Source organism: Microplitis demolitor, chromosome 3 (assembly GCF_026212275.2).
Source record: "Microplitis demolitor isolate Queensland-Clemson2020A chromosome 3, iyMicDemo2.1a, whole genome shotgun sequence".
Lineage (NCBI taxonomy): Eukaryota > Metazoa > Arthropoda > Insecta > Hymenoptera > Braconidae > Microplitis > Microplitis demolitor.
In genome coordinates, this window is record NC_068547.1 from 2,067,032 (window position 1) to 2,086,367 (window position 19,336).

Genomic DNA, 19,336 nt, shown 5'->3' on the forward strand with positions numbered 1-19,336 from the left:
CCTTCCATTGTTGCCAGTTCACTCCAGAATGTTCATTTTTCAGCTCGCAACACAAAAAGAAATATGTACATAAATCCACATGACAGCCTCCTGGCTCCAGAGAGTACGAGGAGGGACACACTCACAATACAAACACAAAAATACCTACTATACATGTTTACTCAGTTGTAAGGTTGTGTCCCCACTCCCACGACCCCCACGACACATTTTAAATTTTGAACGTTTGACCGTTTGAGTTTTTATCTTTCTCTGGTGTTTCGTTTTGTCTGTTGATTGGTGGGTTGACTTTCATGCTCGAGGGACCGGTTGTTCTTGAGCCTCCAGATTGGTCCATACAAAGTAAACTACAGCCGCTGTTTGCTTGTGTGCAATCTCAGCATCAGCCTGTTGCTTCTCCTCTCTGTTGGTGGCTGTGATGCTGATGCTGACTTTTTTTTCTTTTCCCTGTGCCTTTACTTGCATTTTTATTAACCACCAGCCACTGCGTGGTAAATGCCGAGTACGGTGTCAGTGAGATTTAAATCTGTATTTTATTTAAATAAATAATTAAAAATTTACGCTCTGTTATGTAGTAAAATGTTTAAAAAATAATTGCTTATTATTGGAAAAGTAAGTGAAGGATTAAGACCAATATTCACTGATATGCTTTAAGAAATCAGTTATTTGTTTCGTCATCAGTTTCGCATTCTTTTGCTTATGTAAACTACGTGGTAAGAATATATTTTAATACTGCGTATTTATTATTTTATTTTTCTGTATTTGAATATTTTTTTTTTTTTGTAGATAAATTACTGGTGAAACTTTTTGTGCTTACGAGTAGTAATTGCAATAAACAATAATATTTAAATAAAATGAGCGATTCAAGTGACAACATCAAGTACAAGTGGACACCAGACAGCACCTCGTTGTTGGTCTCAGTGTGGGCAGATCGGCAGGTGCAGAAGCAATTGGAGTATGCGACAAAACCTCAATTGATATGGGAAAGTGTCGCTCGGTATATGCGCAAAAAAGGGTATGAAGTTACTGCAAAACAATGCAGATCGCGAATGAAACAAGTGCTGGTGTGCTACAAAGAAGCTAAAAAAACAGGAACGAGAGCTGGAGTTGAACGTTACTATGAGTCTATTGACAGAGTACTCGAATGCAAACGAGTTGAGAAGAATATTATTAATGATAATGGAGTAGATACTGTCGGTAAGTTCTTGGATTATTTAATTCAATAATTAAGCGGTTGGTTAATGTTTTAATTTACTCCAGATTCTACTAAAATTATCAAGTCACCGCCTAAGGAAATTAAAACGAATGTCAATATACGTATGCGTCAAAATAAATTTGATGATCCTCCGATTTCAATTAATAAAGACATTGAAGTGATACCTGGTGATTGGCAGTTTGGTGAGTATTGATTTATTTAAATTTGAATATTAATTTAAAATTTAATTTGAATATTTTTTTTCACAGAACGTGACGAATATGCAGACTCATCGGAATCAAATGAAACAGTACTTGCTAGACCAGTATATCGTTGCTTTTCACCGATGAAAAATGTTGGTACGAGTACAATTACAGAGACAATGCCACGTACTGGTAAATCTGCACGACGTTCATTGATTATTCCCAGTGACGAAAGAATGAGGTATGAAAACCTCGATAGATTCTCCGAGATACCGATTAAAAATAGCGTGCAAAATGTTCAGAATCAAATAATACAAGAGAATATGATGCTGAGGAGTCAGCTACATGATAACATGCAGCAGTATCAGCCGGACTATCGTTCTTTGAATATAAATCCTGGACGAGCATCACTGTCTCAGCAAAATATACTGTATCACCCTAATCGTATTTCAACAAATATGGCGCGAATTCAGAGTCAGTTGCAGCAGTACTCTATTGGAAATACCAACAATACGGCGGTGCCTCAAGAGCCTAGAAAAATAATGAACCCAAATGATAACAATGGTATCTATCGTCAGTACCAGCGAGCTTTTGGCGACGGTTATTTACAGGATATTGAGCCGAATTTGAATGACGGTTTTGGTCAGACATTAAAAAATAATAAAGCGCATAATCTTAATGAGACTTACGACCAGCCGATGATGCTGGACAATGAAATTCCGTGTCAAATAGATACGACGACGATTACTAATAATGCGACTTTCAATGACGACTCAATATCTATTGAATTCATTCAGGACTCGCCGAGTCCTTCGGAAAATGAAGGGGTAGGAGTTGGAGTAGGAGTTAAGAGAAATGTTTATGACAACCGTGCTGATGTTCCGAACGCTCCAGTGAGAACTAAAAAAATTCAAAAGCTCGAGCAATTGATGCTGAATGCTATTACGTCGCAGACAGAAGTTGTTAATAAAATCCTCGCTGCTCAAGACGTCATGGTGTCGCGTATTCTAGACTTTGATAAGGATCGTCAGAGCCGATTGGAAGACCGGTTGAACCAGCTGATGAATGTGGTACAGGCTACTGTTGCCAAAAAAGAAAACGGTTCTGAAGACATGCCAGATCTGGGTCAGCAGGTTAATTTTCCAACTTGTTTTTCACCTCCACCGAGACCAGGTGCTGTACCACCTAAATTGGATCTCGTTCCACCGAAACCTTGTCGCGTACCTTGCACGAGTCCTTCAGGGAACATTGAATTAATAAATCAGAATCCTGTGCAAACTCGTCCTGGTGTAATTGGACCCAGCAAACCCGGCAGCATCTGGACAAAACTTGGCCCCGTGTCGCAGTCTCCGTTCGTCAGAGCTCAGCAGCAAATTTCAGCTGTGACTAAAGCTGCCGAACACTGGCGCACTCAGTCATCTGCTGAACGTCGTATTGCACGTGCTTGTAGTTCATTGCCAAACACAAGGACACTAATTGAAGAAACGGTTAAATTTATAAACCATGAAAAATTAATTGAAGAACGAATTGAAAATGCGCGGCGCACTTTGATGCCAGAAAAAGACCAGACAGCAAGACGTAAATTGTTTGAGCCTGCTCCTGAAAAAAAAGAACCTGAAAGAAAAGAACCTTCAGCTGCCATTGTTCTGACTTCTGCTTTCTTGGATATTGAACGTCAAGCTGAAGAAAAGTCACGATATGTATCAAGTCGGTATGAAAATGAATCAAACTCCAGTGACGATTTGCTAACAGGCCAAGGAGAAAGTTATGAGCGGTTGCGACGGTTGAGTATCCGTACAAAACCCAAAGGCATTCAATCAAATATTTTATCTGACAAATTAGATACTTCAACACCAGCTAAAACTACTCGTGAAAATTATAATAATAATAATAACAACAACAATAATAATAATAATGATGATGAGCCACGACAAACTATACAGGAGCTTGCTGACTTGGTAATGAAGAGCGCGAGATTCAGAAATGTTGAGCCACTTAATCCAGTTAAAAATCAACAAAAATTCCCCACTCACTTTCCGCAACAGAGACAGAATCTACCCACCCGACCTACGCGTGAAAAAGACAATCAGCGACAGAGTTGCAATAAAGCTCTCGATTGGCTCGAAGACAAATATTCATACGGCGTAGGAGAGCAACCATATAACCCAATTTATAACGAATATCCTATTGGTTTCACAACTGCCAATTTACATATTAATGATGAAAACATCATAAGACCGTCGTTTGATCGTCAACTAGGATTCCGCCAAGACATACTGAAAAAATATCAGGAGTTGAATGAATGTGAGTTGCTCAGAGGAATAAAAAAAGAGCGTGAAATGCAGGGCGATATGATAGACAGATACGTGCAGGATAACAGAAACCGTCGACCAGCTGCTGCCGGTGATAACGACGAAGATGATGAGTTTCTCGACACTACGACGACTCTTCAGCCGTACAGGAAAACGTCATTAACTTCTTCCGGCACTGCTACTGACCAATCTTCTAAACCCGCTGCTAATTGTGTTATATCATAGCTACCGTCGTTCCAGTATATTTTTATACTTTTTTTATTATCATTATTAGTAATTTTCTTTTTAGGTAGCTTAGAAACATGCAATAATTTGTATGTGCAATTACTGACAGCTGCTAGTAGACAGTAATACAAGTCTTCCAAGATAAATCATTATTTTGTTATTACTTTTATTTTTACTCATCATTTTTGAGTAAAATGCTGCCATAACTTTATTATTCTTATTTTACATATTATTATTATTATTATTATTCTTACGAGGCAAAAGACCCCATTATTGACAGTACCAATTATCGACACTGAACTTCATTAAATATTTAAAAAATTTTAATATTTATAATTTTAAATGCACAAAAGCCTAGGAAATTTACTTCTAGTTTGAATTCACCAGTTAGGAAAATAAATTCATGGTGGCCATAGAGATTTGGCATGTCAGTAATTGGTACATTTGGTGATTCATAAAAAATGCTATATATTTATTAAAAAATTATATTTATTAGCAATATAAAGTAATCAATTAAAATTAAATATAATAATTAAATAAATAAATAATGACTCGCGTAATTTTATGGTGTCAGTAATTGGGACTTGAACCTCAGTTATAGAAATATAAAGATTTATTGTATCGTAATTTTTGAGTTATAAATTTTTTTTATTGTCAATTAATAAATATGGCAATAAAATTTCGATACTGTACTTGATAAATAAAAAGTCTATCAATATATTGTTACTATTATTTTTAATAATTATTAATTATTTACCATTAAATACTAAGTACATTCTAATTATTTTTCACAGGTTGATTTAAATTATCGATATCTATGTCTTTTATATGCCCACTAAAAATTACTGTGTGTTCGCTGACGATTTGCAGGACAAATGGTCTGTCTACATGAAAGTGCGCTCTCTTTAATGAGTTTTCACTGAACCCAAGTCTATTTTGAAGATCAAACACTGAAAGAAAATTTTATTTGTTATTTATTTTATTGGTATCGATTACTCATCAAGACAATCATGCAGAAGAGTTAATGCAGGCAAAAGTTAAAGTAAAGACAAACAAAAATTTTTTAGTCAAGTGTTACCTTTCCTCGAAGGTGCAGTGGCCATAAAAAAGTGTAACTCCGTCAAAATCATCTAGTCGCTTAACAATCAAGTAGTAGAAAGGACGATCGACACGAAATTCAAACGGATATTGTATAGAGAATGATGTAATTTGTAAGCCTTGAATGTGTAATAGTTTAAAAAACAATAATAGAGAGTTTAAAAAATATTAGTAGAGAATCGAGGATTGGTAACATCGGAATCAAGGACAGTTACGGCAATTAGTAACAAAAAGTATATTCTTAATTATAGTTCAGCTGAGATAAAAAAACATGCAGAACAAAGAAACATAAAAGCTAGTTGCAATTATTTATAATAATCAAAGTAACTTACCAGTGGCAGCTGCAGCTTCACTGCCTTCTTCATTAACTTCAATGAAAGCTTTTTGAACAATTTTGCTGACCTTCAACGCCGGAGAATCTATTATCCCCGTGAAATTAGCGCTGTCTTCGAACATTTTTTTCATTCCCAATTTGTTAAGTGAATTTTTGAGGTCTATTTTGCTCTCAATTTTAAATTTTGGTATAAACAAATCTATTTCGTACTGTTCGCCGGACAACAATCTTTCGAATTTTATTTTATTGATACCTTCTTCGATGTTTCTTAGTCCGGTTACTTCATTCGGAAGGATTATAATCATACTGAGGGAATCATTTTCGTCGGTACTCTAAAATATTTTTATAAAAAAATAAAAATAAAAATTAAATTTATCATACTACGCGGGATAATTGAATGAAATGAAAATTTAACAGGTACCTCGTATGGTATTTCAATGAATCTCGCATTCAAATCAGGAAGTAGACCGTAGCGATAGTTTCCCAGTCTATGCATCATTGGCACTGTTTTAGTTCTTTCATCATCAAGATTAAAAGTCCTTGGTTGCGTGTCATTTACCACAAATTTATCAGCCCATTTGCCTTTGAAGTAAACGGCGTTCACGAGGACAAGCGCAGTGTCTGCACTAAGATCACCTGTACATTTAAAATTTAGTTTTCATCGATCATCAATACCAGTCTTGCATATGATTTCATTTTTATTATGTTTTACCAGATTGAACAACATCTTTTATACGAAAATTAGTCTGCTCCTCGCACCAGCTATTTATGGTCTGACTCGCAGCATCAGCTTTCATGAAATCCAAGCTTTCAGCAGCAGACCTGAATGTCGATTCAGTTACATTTCTAAACTCAGGCTTTATTGCCATTCCTTGGGTCACAAAAATTTTATTAGCCAACTTCACCTGAGATTTTTTGATCGCCTTAAAAATAATTCAAAATTTATGAGCGGGAATTTGGCTGGCAACCGGCAATTTTTAAAATTTTTGAATAAATAAATAAAAAAAACTTAAATTATTACTTACGTTAAAATTATCAATCAAATAATTAATGCCATTTTTCTGAACAATATTCTCGTTGTCAAAGTGCAAAACTGCTGTCATTTCATCAGCAGTTTTACCACGAGCACCATAAGAAGCCATCATAAGTACCATTGCAGCACTCAATGGTGAACAAATAAAGTTATCTCCTACTTCATTTGATAGCGCCTATAAAATACCAAATCAAATTAAATAAAAAAATAAATTATCTCGATATTTAAGCCATGAAATGTACCCGCACATTGGTAGCAATTAATATTTAATGTCTTACCTCATAAAACTCGGATGAAAATTGATTAATACTATTCGATACCGCACGAATCGCATGACGTTTGTCATCGTTCGATAAATTTATTCTCAGCGAATTTGAACATTGGATTGAAATAAAAATAAAACTCAGTACAATAATTCCTGTAATTAAATTTAAAATACATATATGATATATATGTTTCATATATTTTCCAAGTGTTTACACTTTAGCCTGACTGTCATTCAAAAACTTATTAATAGCTCAGTAATTTATTTGAAAATCAGCGGGTTTGAATGCTGATAATTTGAAAGTATTTATTGTAATAAATTGAACAATAATAGTAATTTAAATAATTGTTTATAATGATAAAACTTACTGGGATTCATAATGTGAATGACCTCAGATTAACTCGTACTGCGCTCAGAGAAAACTTTTGAAGTTCCGTTAATTACGATCAGAGTAATCGACACAACGGTAATCACAACAGTTATGGTCCCGAGAAACCAAGACGTCGACTACTTGAATTTATACCACCCGATGTATTTTATCCCCCCACTTTATCAACAACCATCTGCTTGTTACACAATAAAATATATTTAAAAGTTTACCACTCAATCAAAATATCTATCGACAAATTTCCATGCTGATTTATAATCTTTACTCTTATCCATACTACTTACTAATTACTAATGACTAATTATCTGTAAATTATTCCAAACTACAGTAAATAAATATTTGAGAGCGGTAGGGATTAATTAAAATAATAATTGTGATTATTATTTACAAATGAGCTTAAGGCCAAGGCCAAAGTCGGAGCGAAGGTTTATGACCTTTCGTTGTACAAACAAATTTTCCGATTCATTTATTTTAAGATTTAATGATAAGAAATTCAAATTCTTTTAAGTGAATTTTCACATGCATCGCAGCATTCTTTTTCTTTGATCATCGCCCGGCCACATTGACATTTCGGAGGCCGTTTAATACGAGGCACACCATCGCATGCATCCTCTTCTTGTTTGATACACGGGGCACAGCAACAAATTTCACATGGATCCTAATAATTTTTAAAGTAACTAATTAAACAATTTAAATTAAATACGAGTTTGATAGGAGTCTTTTTCATATCTGATCATACACGGAGAGAAATTTACAGTAACTGTAACTGGTACGTCTATGAAATATCCCATGCTGTTATGGTAATGATTACTTGGGATAATTGGATAGGCCCATACATTCTGGGAACAGTTTCCATAACTATGGGAACAATTCCTAGCATTATGGTAAAAGTTCTCATATCATATGGTAATAGAATTATTATAATGATTACCATTCTCATAGGAATAGTTTCCATAAGCAAATAGGAATAAATCCTAAGCGCATATAAGAATAAACCCTATATATTATGGTAATTATTTCCATTTAATATGGGAATTGTCACTATAATATATGGTAACAATTACAATAATATTACAGTAATTATTAAAATAATGTTATCGGAATGATTACATGATTCCGACATTGTATGGGAATGAAACCCATATGGATAGGAATGTTTACTATGTCTTATATGGTACTATTCCTACAATTGATATCAAAAATACTTGTCACCATAGAATATGGAAACCATTCCTATAATAAATTATAATTGTTACTGTAGCTTTCTCTTCATGTAAGGATTTTTTCCCGGGTAAAGTCTGATCTTGATAAAATAATTTACCTGCATTTTTATTTGACAAAAACTACGTTCGCATAATTTTTGCAGCTCACGTTGATAATCTCTAGCGATTCTTTCTTGTATCGTAATTTTCTCTAACGACTGAGCTAATTTATTATTTTTACTTTGATTACCATTTAATTGTGGCTCTTTTTTTTTATCAGTATTACTATTCAGCTTATCAATATCATACTCATTAACAGTTCGAAATTTATCGATAAATTCATTCAGTCTATCTAATATTTTACGCCAAGATATCTTTTGACGATAACAGTCGATCATATCAGGTGAATTTTCAGAAACTGTAATCATAATAATTTATTATTTCAAATAACGGATTACTAATTGCATAATAAAAATCAACACTTACGATTTTTAATTATACTATCAGCAGTAGACCCGCGAAAATTATCCATATTTTTAAATGTCACTAAATTTATATTCTTTACTGATAATTAAAAATTTTTTTTAAATATTTGAATGTTTTACAAATAATTTAAAGTGTAATGAAAAAATACAAACTAACAAATGACAAATAAAATAAATAAATGAAATTATCCTTATATATTTATATATTTATTTATCTATAAACTACCGCCAAATTTAACTGCTCCATCTAGCGTTTTCGATATTTATTTACAAATTAACCTTTTTCTCTTTTACTTGACAGGCACTCCAATAACTTATTTAAAAAAAAACAAGAAATCATACATAATAATAATAATTATAATAATAATAATAAAAATAATAATAACATTAATTGATTTAATACAGAGCCAGTGTAATTATGAAACAAACACAATAAATTACTATGAGATATAAAATGACTGCAACAAAAAAAAATTCAAATCAATAAAATATTTGAGCGAGATCTCGAGTGTTATATTTTCGAGTCGCGTCAGTGGATTGGGCTGAAAAAAACTCTAATTATTTTTAATTGCCACGTAATTTCGTAATATGGTATAATAACATACGGATGATAATTAAACGTGTATGTTATCGTATAAATATTTTATGATCTAATATCATAAAGATAACAAAAATGCCAAGTAAAAAAAAAAAATACAATGCCCGATTTCCAGCAGTAAGTTGTATTATTTATACACTCATACATTATATTCATTTATTTTTTACTTATTTTTCAAAAATTAGTTTTATATTTTTTTTTTTTTTTAGGTACTGTAGTTAATATCTAATTTATTTACTATTTTCGTTTATTTATTTGAATTGGATGACAGTTGTCCGTAATCTTAACCTCAACTTTTCTTGTTCTAGGGACGCATAAAGAAAATAATGCAAACTGATGAAGAAGTTGGAAAAGTTGCTCAAGCTGTACCAATTATTATTTATATCCTTTTATTAAACCAAATAATTCATGGTTTTCAATTTAGCTGACCTTTAATAATTTTTTTAAAAACGATAATTTATAAAAAAAATATTTCAAATAATTGCACCTATAGTTAATTTAATTTTCTACATGTGCATATTTTCAGATTTTTTTTTTTTTTTTGTAATTAATTAGTTGAAGAAAATTAGAAAACTGTTAATGGTCTGCTAACTTTAGGATCTCATTTATTTAGATTTTAAATATTGTGATAGTGCTAATTTATCCTTAACCATTTCTATACCTAGAACATTAGAACTCTTTGTACATTCATTGTTAACGAAGACAATGCAGATTACTAGTACTAAAAATGCCAAAACTCTCAGTCCATCTCATATGTAAGTTTTCAAATTTATCAACTGAAAAATTTAAATTTTATCAAACTAATAGTTCTACTGTATTCTAGATTTTTAAATTGACATTGAAAATTTTATTATTTGTAAATTCTAGACAATATCATGACTCATTTTACAATTAATTAATAAATCAATAACTATAATGATTAAATAATTAATATTGTTTGTAGGAAACAATGTATTTTATCAGAAAGTCGTTTTGATTTTTTGAAAGACCTAGTAAAAAGTGTTCCTGATGTTTCAAATACTGATGACGAAGTACAAAGTCCACCAATGACACCAGCACCTATGGGAATAAATTTAATAAATCCATCAGTAAATACACTTCGTATTCAACCCGAAATACGGTAAAATATGATGAGTGTGAATGTAGCAGACATGAGACAATTTATAAATTTTTAATAAATAAATTAATTAATTAAAATAATGAAATTTAAAATAAAGCGCGCCCTGATTTTTCAAATATTTAAATACTCTTAAAATTATTATTCCATGTAAATTTTATTTATTTATTCAAAGATTTTTAAATTGCCAATTGTCAGCTACAATTCCTGTCATAATAATTATAAATTTCAATGATTAATTTAATTAATTGATAAATTTATAATTTAGAATCCCGAAGGAATTGACAATAACAAGAAAATCAACAGAAGTCAATAATCATTCAAAAGACTGCCTAGATGCTATTAAAATCAATGTTAATACAATAGAAGAGGGTTCGTCCTCACCAAATCGAGTTCCTAATTTTCAAATTTCAATGCCGTCGTCATTTACCGATGGTAAACCTAATTTTTATACTGAATTAAATCCGTTGAATTTGTCAACGCAGACTAAAGAACCCAATTCATCATTAATTAACACTAATAGTATTGATGAAGATTACGATACATAAATATATATACATATATATATATATCTATATATAAATAATTATTTTTTTTAATATATTAAAAATAAACTTTGTATGTGTTTTAAAAAACTTATGGAATTGTCTGTTGTTTAGATGTTAAAAAAAAAAAAAAGTACTTGTGTCAGCACACCAATAAGATTATAATTTTGTATGAGTTACTAGATGCTATTAATTACTTTTAAAACTTATGTAAGTGTTTTTTTATTTTGTTTTTGAACAAATATTTAAAAAGTCTTTAAAATATTATCATACGATCATATTAAGTATTAATTTGATTTTTTTAAATTATCAAAATTAAATAATTAACAAACACGATTGACTGATTTTTCTTTAGTAATTATTAAAATTTATAAATATTATTTTAATAATTATTTATAACTGTAAAAAAAATAATTAAATTTATTAGAGTGAATTACATTCGATAATTTTTTATTATTTTTAAATTTATTATTTATTTCTTTTTTTTTTTTTTGTTTTTTTTTGTCTTTTTGTATGTATTTTACGTGTACATAATAAATAGTACAATGTTTTTACTATGAGTACATCCAATGACACAATAATTGTTTATTAACTGAATTTAATAATTTGTCATTAAAATTTGAATTAAAAAGACACTGGCTTTTAAACGAGAAAACTCGCTGATAATAATTATTTAAAAAATACTCAAATTTATTTATTAATTAATTATAATTTAATGATATATAAAATATTGTTTTTAACAATGTCATACATTTTTATTACGCTATAAAATTTACAATTAATTATCAATATTATAATTAACCTTTAAATATTTTATTTATTTATTTAGTTTATTAATTTATTTTTTTAAATTTTAATTCCAATTAATTAAGTACAGCACGTGTTAGTGCGCTCGTAATTTTTAAGTTTTACCGAAACAAAAAAAAAATCTTATACTGTACAGAGTATTTAAATTAAAAAGTGAATTTAATTGACACAATACTAAAGTCTATTGCCGCATAAATATTTTTTTTTTAGTACGTTAATTACAATTTTTAAATGCAAAAAAAAAAACAGCAATGTACAAAATGCTTATAATATATTGTTCGTTTTTGCATGTCAAATAAAAAAATAATTATAATAATATTAATATTATTAATAATAGTAATAATAACTATTATTGTTGAATATAATAAAATAATTAATACATACAATTAATGTGATTATTATAGTAATGATAAACAGAAGTAGTTATGCAGTTTAAATTTACATAGCATAAAAGTAAAAAAAAAATCGTTTAACGGATTTCAAATTTAAGTTAACGGCGATGAATGATATGATGTATGAAGAATAAATGATTTGATGATTGTGATGATCGTAAAAAACGAGAATACGAAGACGATAATGGAAATTTTAAATATTCTTTTATACGTAACTAATAATAATAATAATAATAATAATAATAATAATAATAATAATAATAATAATAATTAGAAAAAAAAGTATTAATTATTAATAATAATTGAGACGTAATACTGTGATAAGTTCAATTGTCTATACCGTCATAGCGAGACTCGCATTTTCCTAATAAATGTAATACAGGAGCAATATTATAAGGGAATAACGATTTAGATACAAGTCTATCAATAGATAATCGTAGTCTTATAAGTACTGTCATGGTATCATCTAAATCTCTACCACAACACGATACGAATTCATGCCAATTACGTTTTATATACTTTAGAAACCTAAGTAAATAAAGTAAAAAGCAAGTTTCGTTGCTAACGAGATAATCCAACAGAACGTCATGATCGTGAGAAACGGCTTTTATGAACTGGACAAAGGTCAGAGTTGGACTGAGCATTTGGGCCAGTTCATTTTGAGGAGGCCCGCGGTAAAATAATCCCACGGCGACGTCGAGACAGCAAACCATGCCCTCGATCAGAGAGTCGTCTTGATCGTGAAACAGCTGGACGACCCACTGGGACAGAGGCATCACTGGATGAAAAGGCATAAGGTTTTTCACGCACTGATCCAGTTGTCTCAAGACTTCTCGGATGCTGCGTTCAATTACTGCCATGTCCGCGTCGAGATCCTCAGCCTCGGAACCCAGAGACGAGTCGCTGGTGTCACTCCGTGTCTCTTTCACCGTCACTGCGACGCTTTTTAGCACGAGCAGAACAAGTTTCTGCAGAAGTGGTCGGTCGCCGTCTCCCGATCCGCCGCCGAATCTCCCAGAGCCGTGTCGGTAGGGCAGACCATCCAGCAGCCTCCAGTCTTTGACAGCACGTACGACCACGTGGGCCAGTGAGCAAGGCTCCTCGGGTAGATTATCCTGCAGCGAAAGTGTGCTTCCGTAGCAGAGAACTTCGTTGAACAAGCCCAGCAAATGCCTCCAAATAATACCCGGTACGTTGTTATTCAGCAAGACAACCAGGCTGTCAAGCTGAGAGTAAAAGAGCTTGGTGTCGATGACCGACAGGTTGGCCTTGACCGATATAATAGACTCCCACAGGTCTAGGAAAGTTATAACCGCAGACTCGTGCTGCGGTGTATAAGATCCAAGAATCGCGTCGAACTTGTTGACCAACACTGACCACTTTGACTCGAGAGCTTTCACGCACATGGCTTTCACTGGGGTACTGTCCAAGCTCTCGGATTCAGACACGTCCAAATAATCACAGTTTGGTGGTGAGTACTGACTGTCTGAATCATCAAGTGGGTTTATTCCATAGTCTTTGTGCTCGACAACTCTCTTGATAATGTCCAGCGTAAACAGCATTTGACTCGGCGAGCTGGTATTCACCAGCGAGTGAGTCAATCTCTCCAGCCATCTTTCCTCGGTATTTTTAGTTATTATAAAAAATGAGGCAAGAGCACGGCTCGCTGTAAAAGACACAAACTTGTTTGACGTACACGACAAATCAATCAGCTGATCAATTATCCCGTACTCGTTTCTCGTCAATGCCTCGCAGACATTCACCACCCGACGACACATTCGACCGCGTTTATTCTGCTTTATCGCAAGATCGAAAAGCAATTGAAGGCCACTTATGTACTCTAAAGTTCTCTCGGGATCCCACTCGGACAGAACACCACTGCGTCGGTCATTACTGACCCCGTTCGTCGAGCGCGTGGTTGAACTTACAAAAGGTTTTCGCAGACTGCTCTCCGGAATTCCACACAGACACTGCTCCAGCAGACTCTTCTGAAACCTCTCCATCTCCGTGATAAGCTCATCCTCACTGTCCTCATCGTACTCTTCACTCACAATCCTCTGCTTCTTCTTTGCTGGCTCCTCCATTTCACTCCAATCAACTCACCAATCAACAATTAAATCAACCTTGTCCGTATTATCAGGTTACTCTTGACCCAGACATGACTGGACTCGGTTGCTGTACAACGACCGAGAAATAATTATCATCTATCATCGAATTATCATTCTAAATAAAAAGAAAAAAAAAACTGGTAAAAATTTTAACTTTAAATGAAAACTTAAATTAATTCCATGCGATATTTAAATTTGAATAAATTTAAATTAATGTACGTACTCATTGACATCAGTGCTACAGGACAGATAAAACATTTTAGCTTCTGTTTTTAACTTTGCCGCTTCATAAAACTGTTGCTTCTTAGGAGGATTAAGCATGCGCAGGTATAACCCTCGATTGTTTTCAATTTTCCTCTTCACTTAAATTCATTTATCATCACAAATAATAATTATTGTTTAATAAACAATTTAAAAATAACACAATGGATACCTCAGTATGATAATAAACAAACCAATGCGTTGGTTTACAGGGTGATAAAAATTGATTGACTTACGAGCGCATACTTTTGTTTGTGTAAATCAGTAACGACTTTATAAAACGTCTAGATTTTTTAAAAATCTAAATATACTGACAATAAATAACTGCTGGGATAATAAACTTTACAATTACCAATTTATCGCCATTTAATTTATGATAAATAATAAAATATTATTTGTTTATATGTATATGTATATTATATATATAAATGAAGGAATTTTCTTATGACTAGGAAGAGGCGTACTGTTGAGCACCAAACGGGAAGAGGTTTGCTACGTTGCCACATGTACACATTGCTATGGACAAAATAAAATAATTTATTTAAAATACATATATATCAATAATTAGTACACACTAATAATTAATACATAATATTAGTAATTAAAATAATAATTATTTGCATTTATTTTATTTATTGATTTAATATTATTACAAATAATAAGTACGGCATCACACGGAGCTGCGTAACACAGTAGCTGTCACTTTAACATTCCACTTATCACTAATCTCAAAAACATTAATTACAAATTTAATTGATTTTTAATTATTTTTGCCGGCTGTTATTATTAATTTAAATGACATATTTCACATTTTTTCCATTAACTTTACCCTGTAATTTAAATTTTTATCATAAATATATCATCTGTTTGGCAACGTCGCAATTACAGTAGCGCATATTTGTTATTTCTGTGTTATTTCTATATATGTATATATATTTTTTGGGATACTATGGTCGTTTCCGGTTATTTTGACGTTTAATATTTTACACAGATGGCGGTAGCTTTCAAATGTCGCGCTAAAATTTACGCATGTAAATAATCGTCTATTATTTTATAGAATAATTATTTTGAAAAAATTACTTTTTTTTTTTTCATTAATTTTTGTTAATTAGTTTTGATAATTAATGATTACTCAAGTGTCAGAATGATTAATTACTGTGCGGTTGTATTTAAATGTAATTATTTGCCGGCATAACCTAAAGTTGGGAAAAAAAGTAAATAAATAATTTTTAAATATTTTTAATTAATTAATTAATTTATTTATTGTAATTAATAATGAAGTAAGTATTGCAATTTTATTATTTCGTTTTTTATTTTATTTTTGTTTTTACTTACTGACAATTAATTGCAGGATAAGTGTTGATGGTTTGATTGTGTACTTTCCTTATGATTATATTTATCCAGAACAATATGCCTACATGTTGGAGCTCAAAAGAGGCTTGGATGCCAAGGTAATTTATTTGACATTAATTAAAATCTCTGAATGGTTTTGGTAATTAAAATTCATGTAATTATGATGGATTTTAATTTGTCAGGGTCATTGTCTGCTGGAAATGCCTTCTGGCACTGGAAAGACAGTCACTTTATTATCATTAATTGTCGCTTACATGCTGGAGAATCCTTCAGCAGTTACAAAACTAATATATTGTTCTCGAACTGTGCCTGAGATCGAAAAAGTCATTGAAGAATTAAAGAAGCTCATGGATTACTACGAAAAAGAAACGGGCAGCCCGCCCAGAATGGTTGGACTTGTTCTCAGTTCTAGGAAAAATATGTGTATACACCCGGAAGTATGGTCAATTATTCGTTATTTTGTTCTATTATTAATGCGAATGATAAAATTGGATTGATTATTTTTTCTAAAGGTCAGCAAAGAGCGAGATGGAAAGATTGTTGACGGCCGCTGTCATTCATTGACGGCTTCATATGTGAGAGCCAGACATAATTATGATGAAAGTACACCAATTTGTAGCTATTATGAAGGCTTTGATTTGGAAGCTCGCGAACGAGTCATGCCACCCGGTATTTATTCGATTGATGATGTCAAAGAATATGGCAGAGACAGAAATTGGTGTCCGTATTTTCTTGCTAGACTCGCTGTAGGTATTTTTTTATGTAAGAACAGACCCAGGGTCTGTTATCTTACTGACTAAATTATAAAATGTATATGGATTATTTAAATACTTATATTTTTAGATAATGCAAGCACACTTTGTCGTATACAGTTATCACTATTTACTGGATCCAAAAATTGCTCAGACGGTTTCCAAAGAGCTTGCTAAAAATTCAGTTGTTGTTTTTGATGAAGCTCACAACATTGGTACGGCTCATAAATTTAGTTTATGTAATAATAATTATTAAGTAAATAATATTTTCAGATAATGTTTGTATTGATTCGATGAGTGTCAAAATTACTCGAAAGACGATGGAAAAATGTTCAACAAACATTCAATTATTAGAAAAAACAGTAGCTGAGTATGTTTACATTTTCATATAGTACTTTATTTATTTTTAAATTTATTTTAAATTTCATTAAAAATGATAGAATGCGAGATGAAGATGCTAATAAACTTAAAGAAGAGTATCAGAGGCTAGTAGAAGGTTTAAAAGATGCTCAAGTTTCCAGAGAAACAGATGTTGTGTTGGCCAATCCAGTCTTACCAGATGAAATTTTAGAAGGTGATCACTGATGAGTGATAAATTTATTTACAATCATAGCAATTATTAAAACAATCCTGGTAATTATTTACAGAGGTAATTCCTGGGAATATAAGAAATGCTGAGCATTTCGTCAGTTTCCTTAAGCGTTTTGTCGAGTATTTAAAAACGAGATTGCGAGTCCAGCACGTGGTTCAAGAAACACCAGCATTATTTCTACGCGACCTGCAGAGTAAAGTATGCATCGAACGAAAGCCACTTAAATTTTGCGCAGAAAGACTCGCGTCTCTTCTGCGAACCATGGAGATAACGGACTTGACGGATTTTTCGTCATTGATTCTTGTGACCCATCTCGCGACTCTGGTTTCCAGTTACACGACTGGATTTACGATAATAGTCGAACCTTTTGATGACAGGACACCAACTGTTTTGAATCCGGTCCTGCATTTCAGTTGCATGGACTCGTCTATTGCAATGAAGCCAATATTTGACAGATTTCAATCTGTCATCATAACATCCGGTACACTGTCGCCTTTAGACATGTACCCGAAGATTTTAAATTTCCATCCTGTTATCATGACTTCTTTCACGATGACCTTGGCAAGGCCGTGTTTGTTGCCCATGGTAACTAATTAATTTTTTTATTGCTGATAATTAAATTAATGAGGCGTTTGAGTAAAATTTTAATATTTATAGATTGTATCAAAAGGTAACGATCAAGTCGCCATTTCTTCAAAGTATGAAACGAGAGATGATGTAGCTGTGATAAGAAATTATGGACAACTTTTGGTAGAATTTGCAGCTGCTGTACCTGATGGACTTGTATGTTTTTTTACGTCTTATTTGTACATGGAATCAGTTATCGCAGCTTGGTAAATTTACTTTTCATATTTTACTGACTCGTTACTATTTTTTTTTTCAATGTTATTATAACTGCAGGTATGATCAAGGAGTTGTCGATCAACTGCAGAGACACAAACTTCTTTTTATCGAGACTCAAGACTCTGCAGAAACTAGTCTAGCTCTTGTCAATTACATAAAAGCCTGCGATAGTGGTAGAGGAGCGGTATTGCTATCAGTAGCAAGAGGTAAAGTCTCTGAAGGAGTTGATTTTGATCATCATTTAGGTAGAGCTGTACTTATGTTTGGAATTCCTTATGTGTATACTCAGTCCCGTATATTGAAAGCTCGGCTGGATTATCTTAGAGATCAATTCCAAGTTAGTAATTAAATACCAAAAATTATAATTAATGACTTATTGCTGATAACTTTTTTTAATTTCCTATCAGATACGAGAAAATGATTTTTTGACGTTTGATGCTATGAGACACGCCGCTCAGTGTATCGGCCGTGTCTTGAGAGGAAAAACTGACTACGGTATTATGGTTTTTGCTGACAAGGTAAATATTTAATGAACAATACTTTGAATGAAGAAAAAAAAACGGGTTATTGAGCGTAATTTTATTGCTTTACTTATTTTCAGAGATTTTCTAGAGCTGACAAACGAAGCAAAATACCCAAGTGGATCCAGGAACATTTGACTGATAGTTTATGTAATTTATCAACAGAAGAAGCAGTACAGGTATTTTTATTTATTCGTTTTAGGTTTTTATGATGTGATATATATTTTAAAATTTTTTTATAGATTGCCAAGAGATGGCTAAGGCAAATGGCCCAACCATTTTCACGAGAAGACCAATTGGGTTTGTCATTACTTACGAAAGAGCAAGTTGAAAAGAAAGAGGCTAAAAAAATCGAAGAACAGGCTCAACAAAACTGATATTATGTACTATACAATTTTTATAATAATAAAATATTCATGAAATTTATAAATTCAAATATTTCAGTCATAGCTCATTCTACTTGTTTTTATTTTTTGAATTACTACCAGTTGCACTGCATCTAGAAAATAGAAAAAAAATTTTTTCGTACTTACGTGTACTGAATGCATTCCGACAATTACTCTGTACACTGAATTGGAGTTTAATATTTAAAATATTTATGATTTGCGTGCCAATATTTTTTAAACACTCCTCTAATTGTTGTCGCAATATTTGAAAGGTTCAAAAAGCGCGCAATTATTTAAATAAATAATTAACAGGCATTTTGTATA

At 32.0% G+C, this 19,336-nt stretch overlaps 5 protein-coding genes across 7 annotated transcripts; 3 read left to right on the forward strand and 2 right to left on the reverse strand.

Annotated features, from left to right (window-relative positions):
• Positions 1 to 224: 224 nt before the first annotated feature.
• Positions 225 to 4,566, forward strand: LOC103568882 (uncharacterized). Its single transcript, XM_008545898.3, has 4 exons — positions 225 to 710; positions 784 to 1,194; positions 1,258 to 1,395; positions 1,462 to 4,566. The coding sequence occupies exons 2-4, from the start codon at positions 852 to 854 to the stop codon at positions 3,930 to 3,932; spliced, it is 2,952 nt and encodes a 983-aa protein (XP_008544120.1). The 5' UTR covers positions 225 to 710; positions 784 to 851; the 3' UTR covers positions 3,933 to 4,566.
• An 84-nt stretch (positions 4,567 to 4,650) lies between these two features.
• LOC103568883 (antichymotrypsin-2) lies at positions 4,651 to 8,638 on the reverse strand. Its single transcript, XM_008545899.2, has 9 exons — positions 8,372 to 8,638; positions 7,335 to 7,708; positions 7,031 to 7,228; positions 6,676 to 6,815; positions 6,390 to 6,572; positions 6,077 to 6,287; positions 5,786 to 6,000; positions 5,363 to 5,696; positions 4,651 to 4,882 (listed from the first exon to the last, which is right to left on the reverse strand). Exons 3-9 carry the CDS (start codon positions 7,038 to 7,040, stop codon positions 4,710 to 4,712), a joined length of 1,266 nt encoding a protein of 421 aa, XP_008544121.1. The 5' UTR covers positions 7,041 to 7,228; positions 7,335 to 7,708; positions 8,372 to 8,638; the 3' UTR covers positions 4,651 to 4,709.
• A 392-nt stretch (positions 8,639 to 9,030) lies between these two features.
• On the forward strand, positions 9,031 to 11,338 carry LOC103568881 (uncharacterized). Its single transcript, XM_008545897.3, has 5 exons — positions 9,031 to 9,452; positions 9,644 to 9,716; positions 9,997 to 10,090; positions 10,279 to 10,455; positions 10,721 to 11,338. Exons 1-5 carry the CDS (start codon positions 9,411 to 9,413, stop codon positions 10,998 to 11,000), a joined length of 666 nt encoding a protein of 221 aa, XP_008544119.1. The 5' UTR covers positions 9,031 to 9,410; the 3' UTR covers positions 11,001 to 11,338.
• A 483-nt stretch (positions 11,339 to 11,821) lies between these two features.
• On the reverse strand, positions 11,822 to 15,480 carry LOC103568880 (protein lines). 2 transcript variants are annotated; one of them, XM_008545896.3, is made up of 3 exons: positions 15,219 to 15,480; positions 14,528 to 15,081; positions 11,822 to 14,419 (listed from the first exon to the last, which is right to left on the reverse strand). In XM_008545896.3, exon 3 carries the CDS (start codon positions 14,278 to 14,280, stop codon positions 12,523 to 12,525), a length of 1,758 nt encoding a protein of 585 aa, XP_008544118.1. In that variant the 5' UTR covers positions 14,281 to 14,419; positions 14,528 to 15,081; positions 15,219 to 15,480; the 3' UTR covers positions 11,822 to 12,522. The 2 variants fall into 2 exon arrangements, with proteins under 2 accessions (XP_008544118.1, XP_053593755.1); XM_053737780.1 differs by having other exon boundaries at positions 14,528 to 15,480.
• An 87-nt stretch (positions 15,481 to 15,567) lies between these two features.
• Positions 15,568 to 19,309, forward strand: LOC103568879 (general transcription and DNA repair factor IIH helicase subunit XPD). 2 transcript variants are annotated; one of them, XM_053737778.1, is made up of 13 exons: positions 15,568 to 15,845; positions 15,917 to 16,016; positions 16,101 to 16,355; positions 16,431 to 16,664; positions 16,762 to 16,885; positions 16,944 to 17,040; positions 17,111 to 17,244; positions 17,318 to 17,847; positions 17,920 to 18,095; positions 18,163 to 18,442; positions 18,513 to 18,623; positions 18,707 to 18,805; positions 18,869 to 19,309. In XM_053737778.1, the coding sequence occupies exons 1-13, from the start codon at positions 15,841 to 15,843 to the stop codon at positions 19,001 to 19,003; spliced, it is 2,280 nt and encodes a 759-aa protein (XP_053593753.1). In that variant the 5' UTR covers positions 15,568 to 15,840; the 3' UTR covers positions 19,004 to 19,309. The 2 variants fall into 2 exon arrangements, with proteins under 2 accessions (XP_053593753.1, XP_053593754.1); XM_053737779.1 differs by having other exon boundaries at positions 15,568 to 15,779.
• The last annotated feature ends 27 nt before the right edge of the window (positions 19,310 to 19,336 follow it).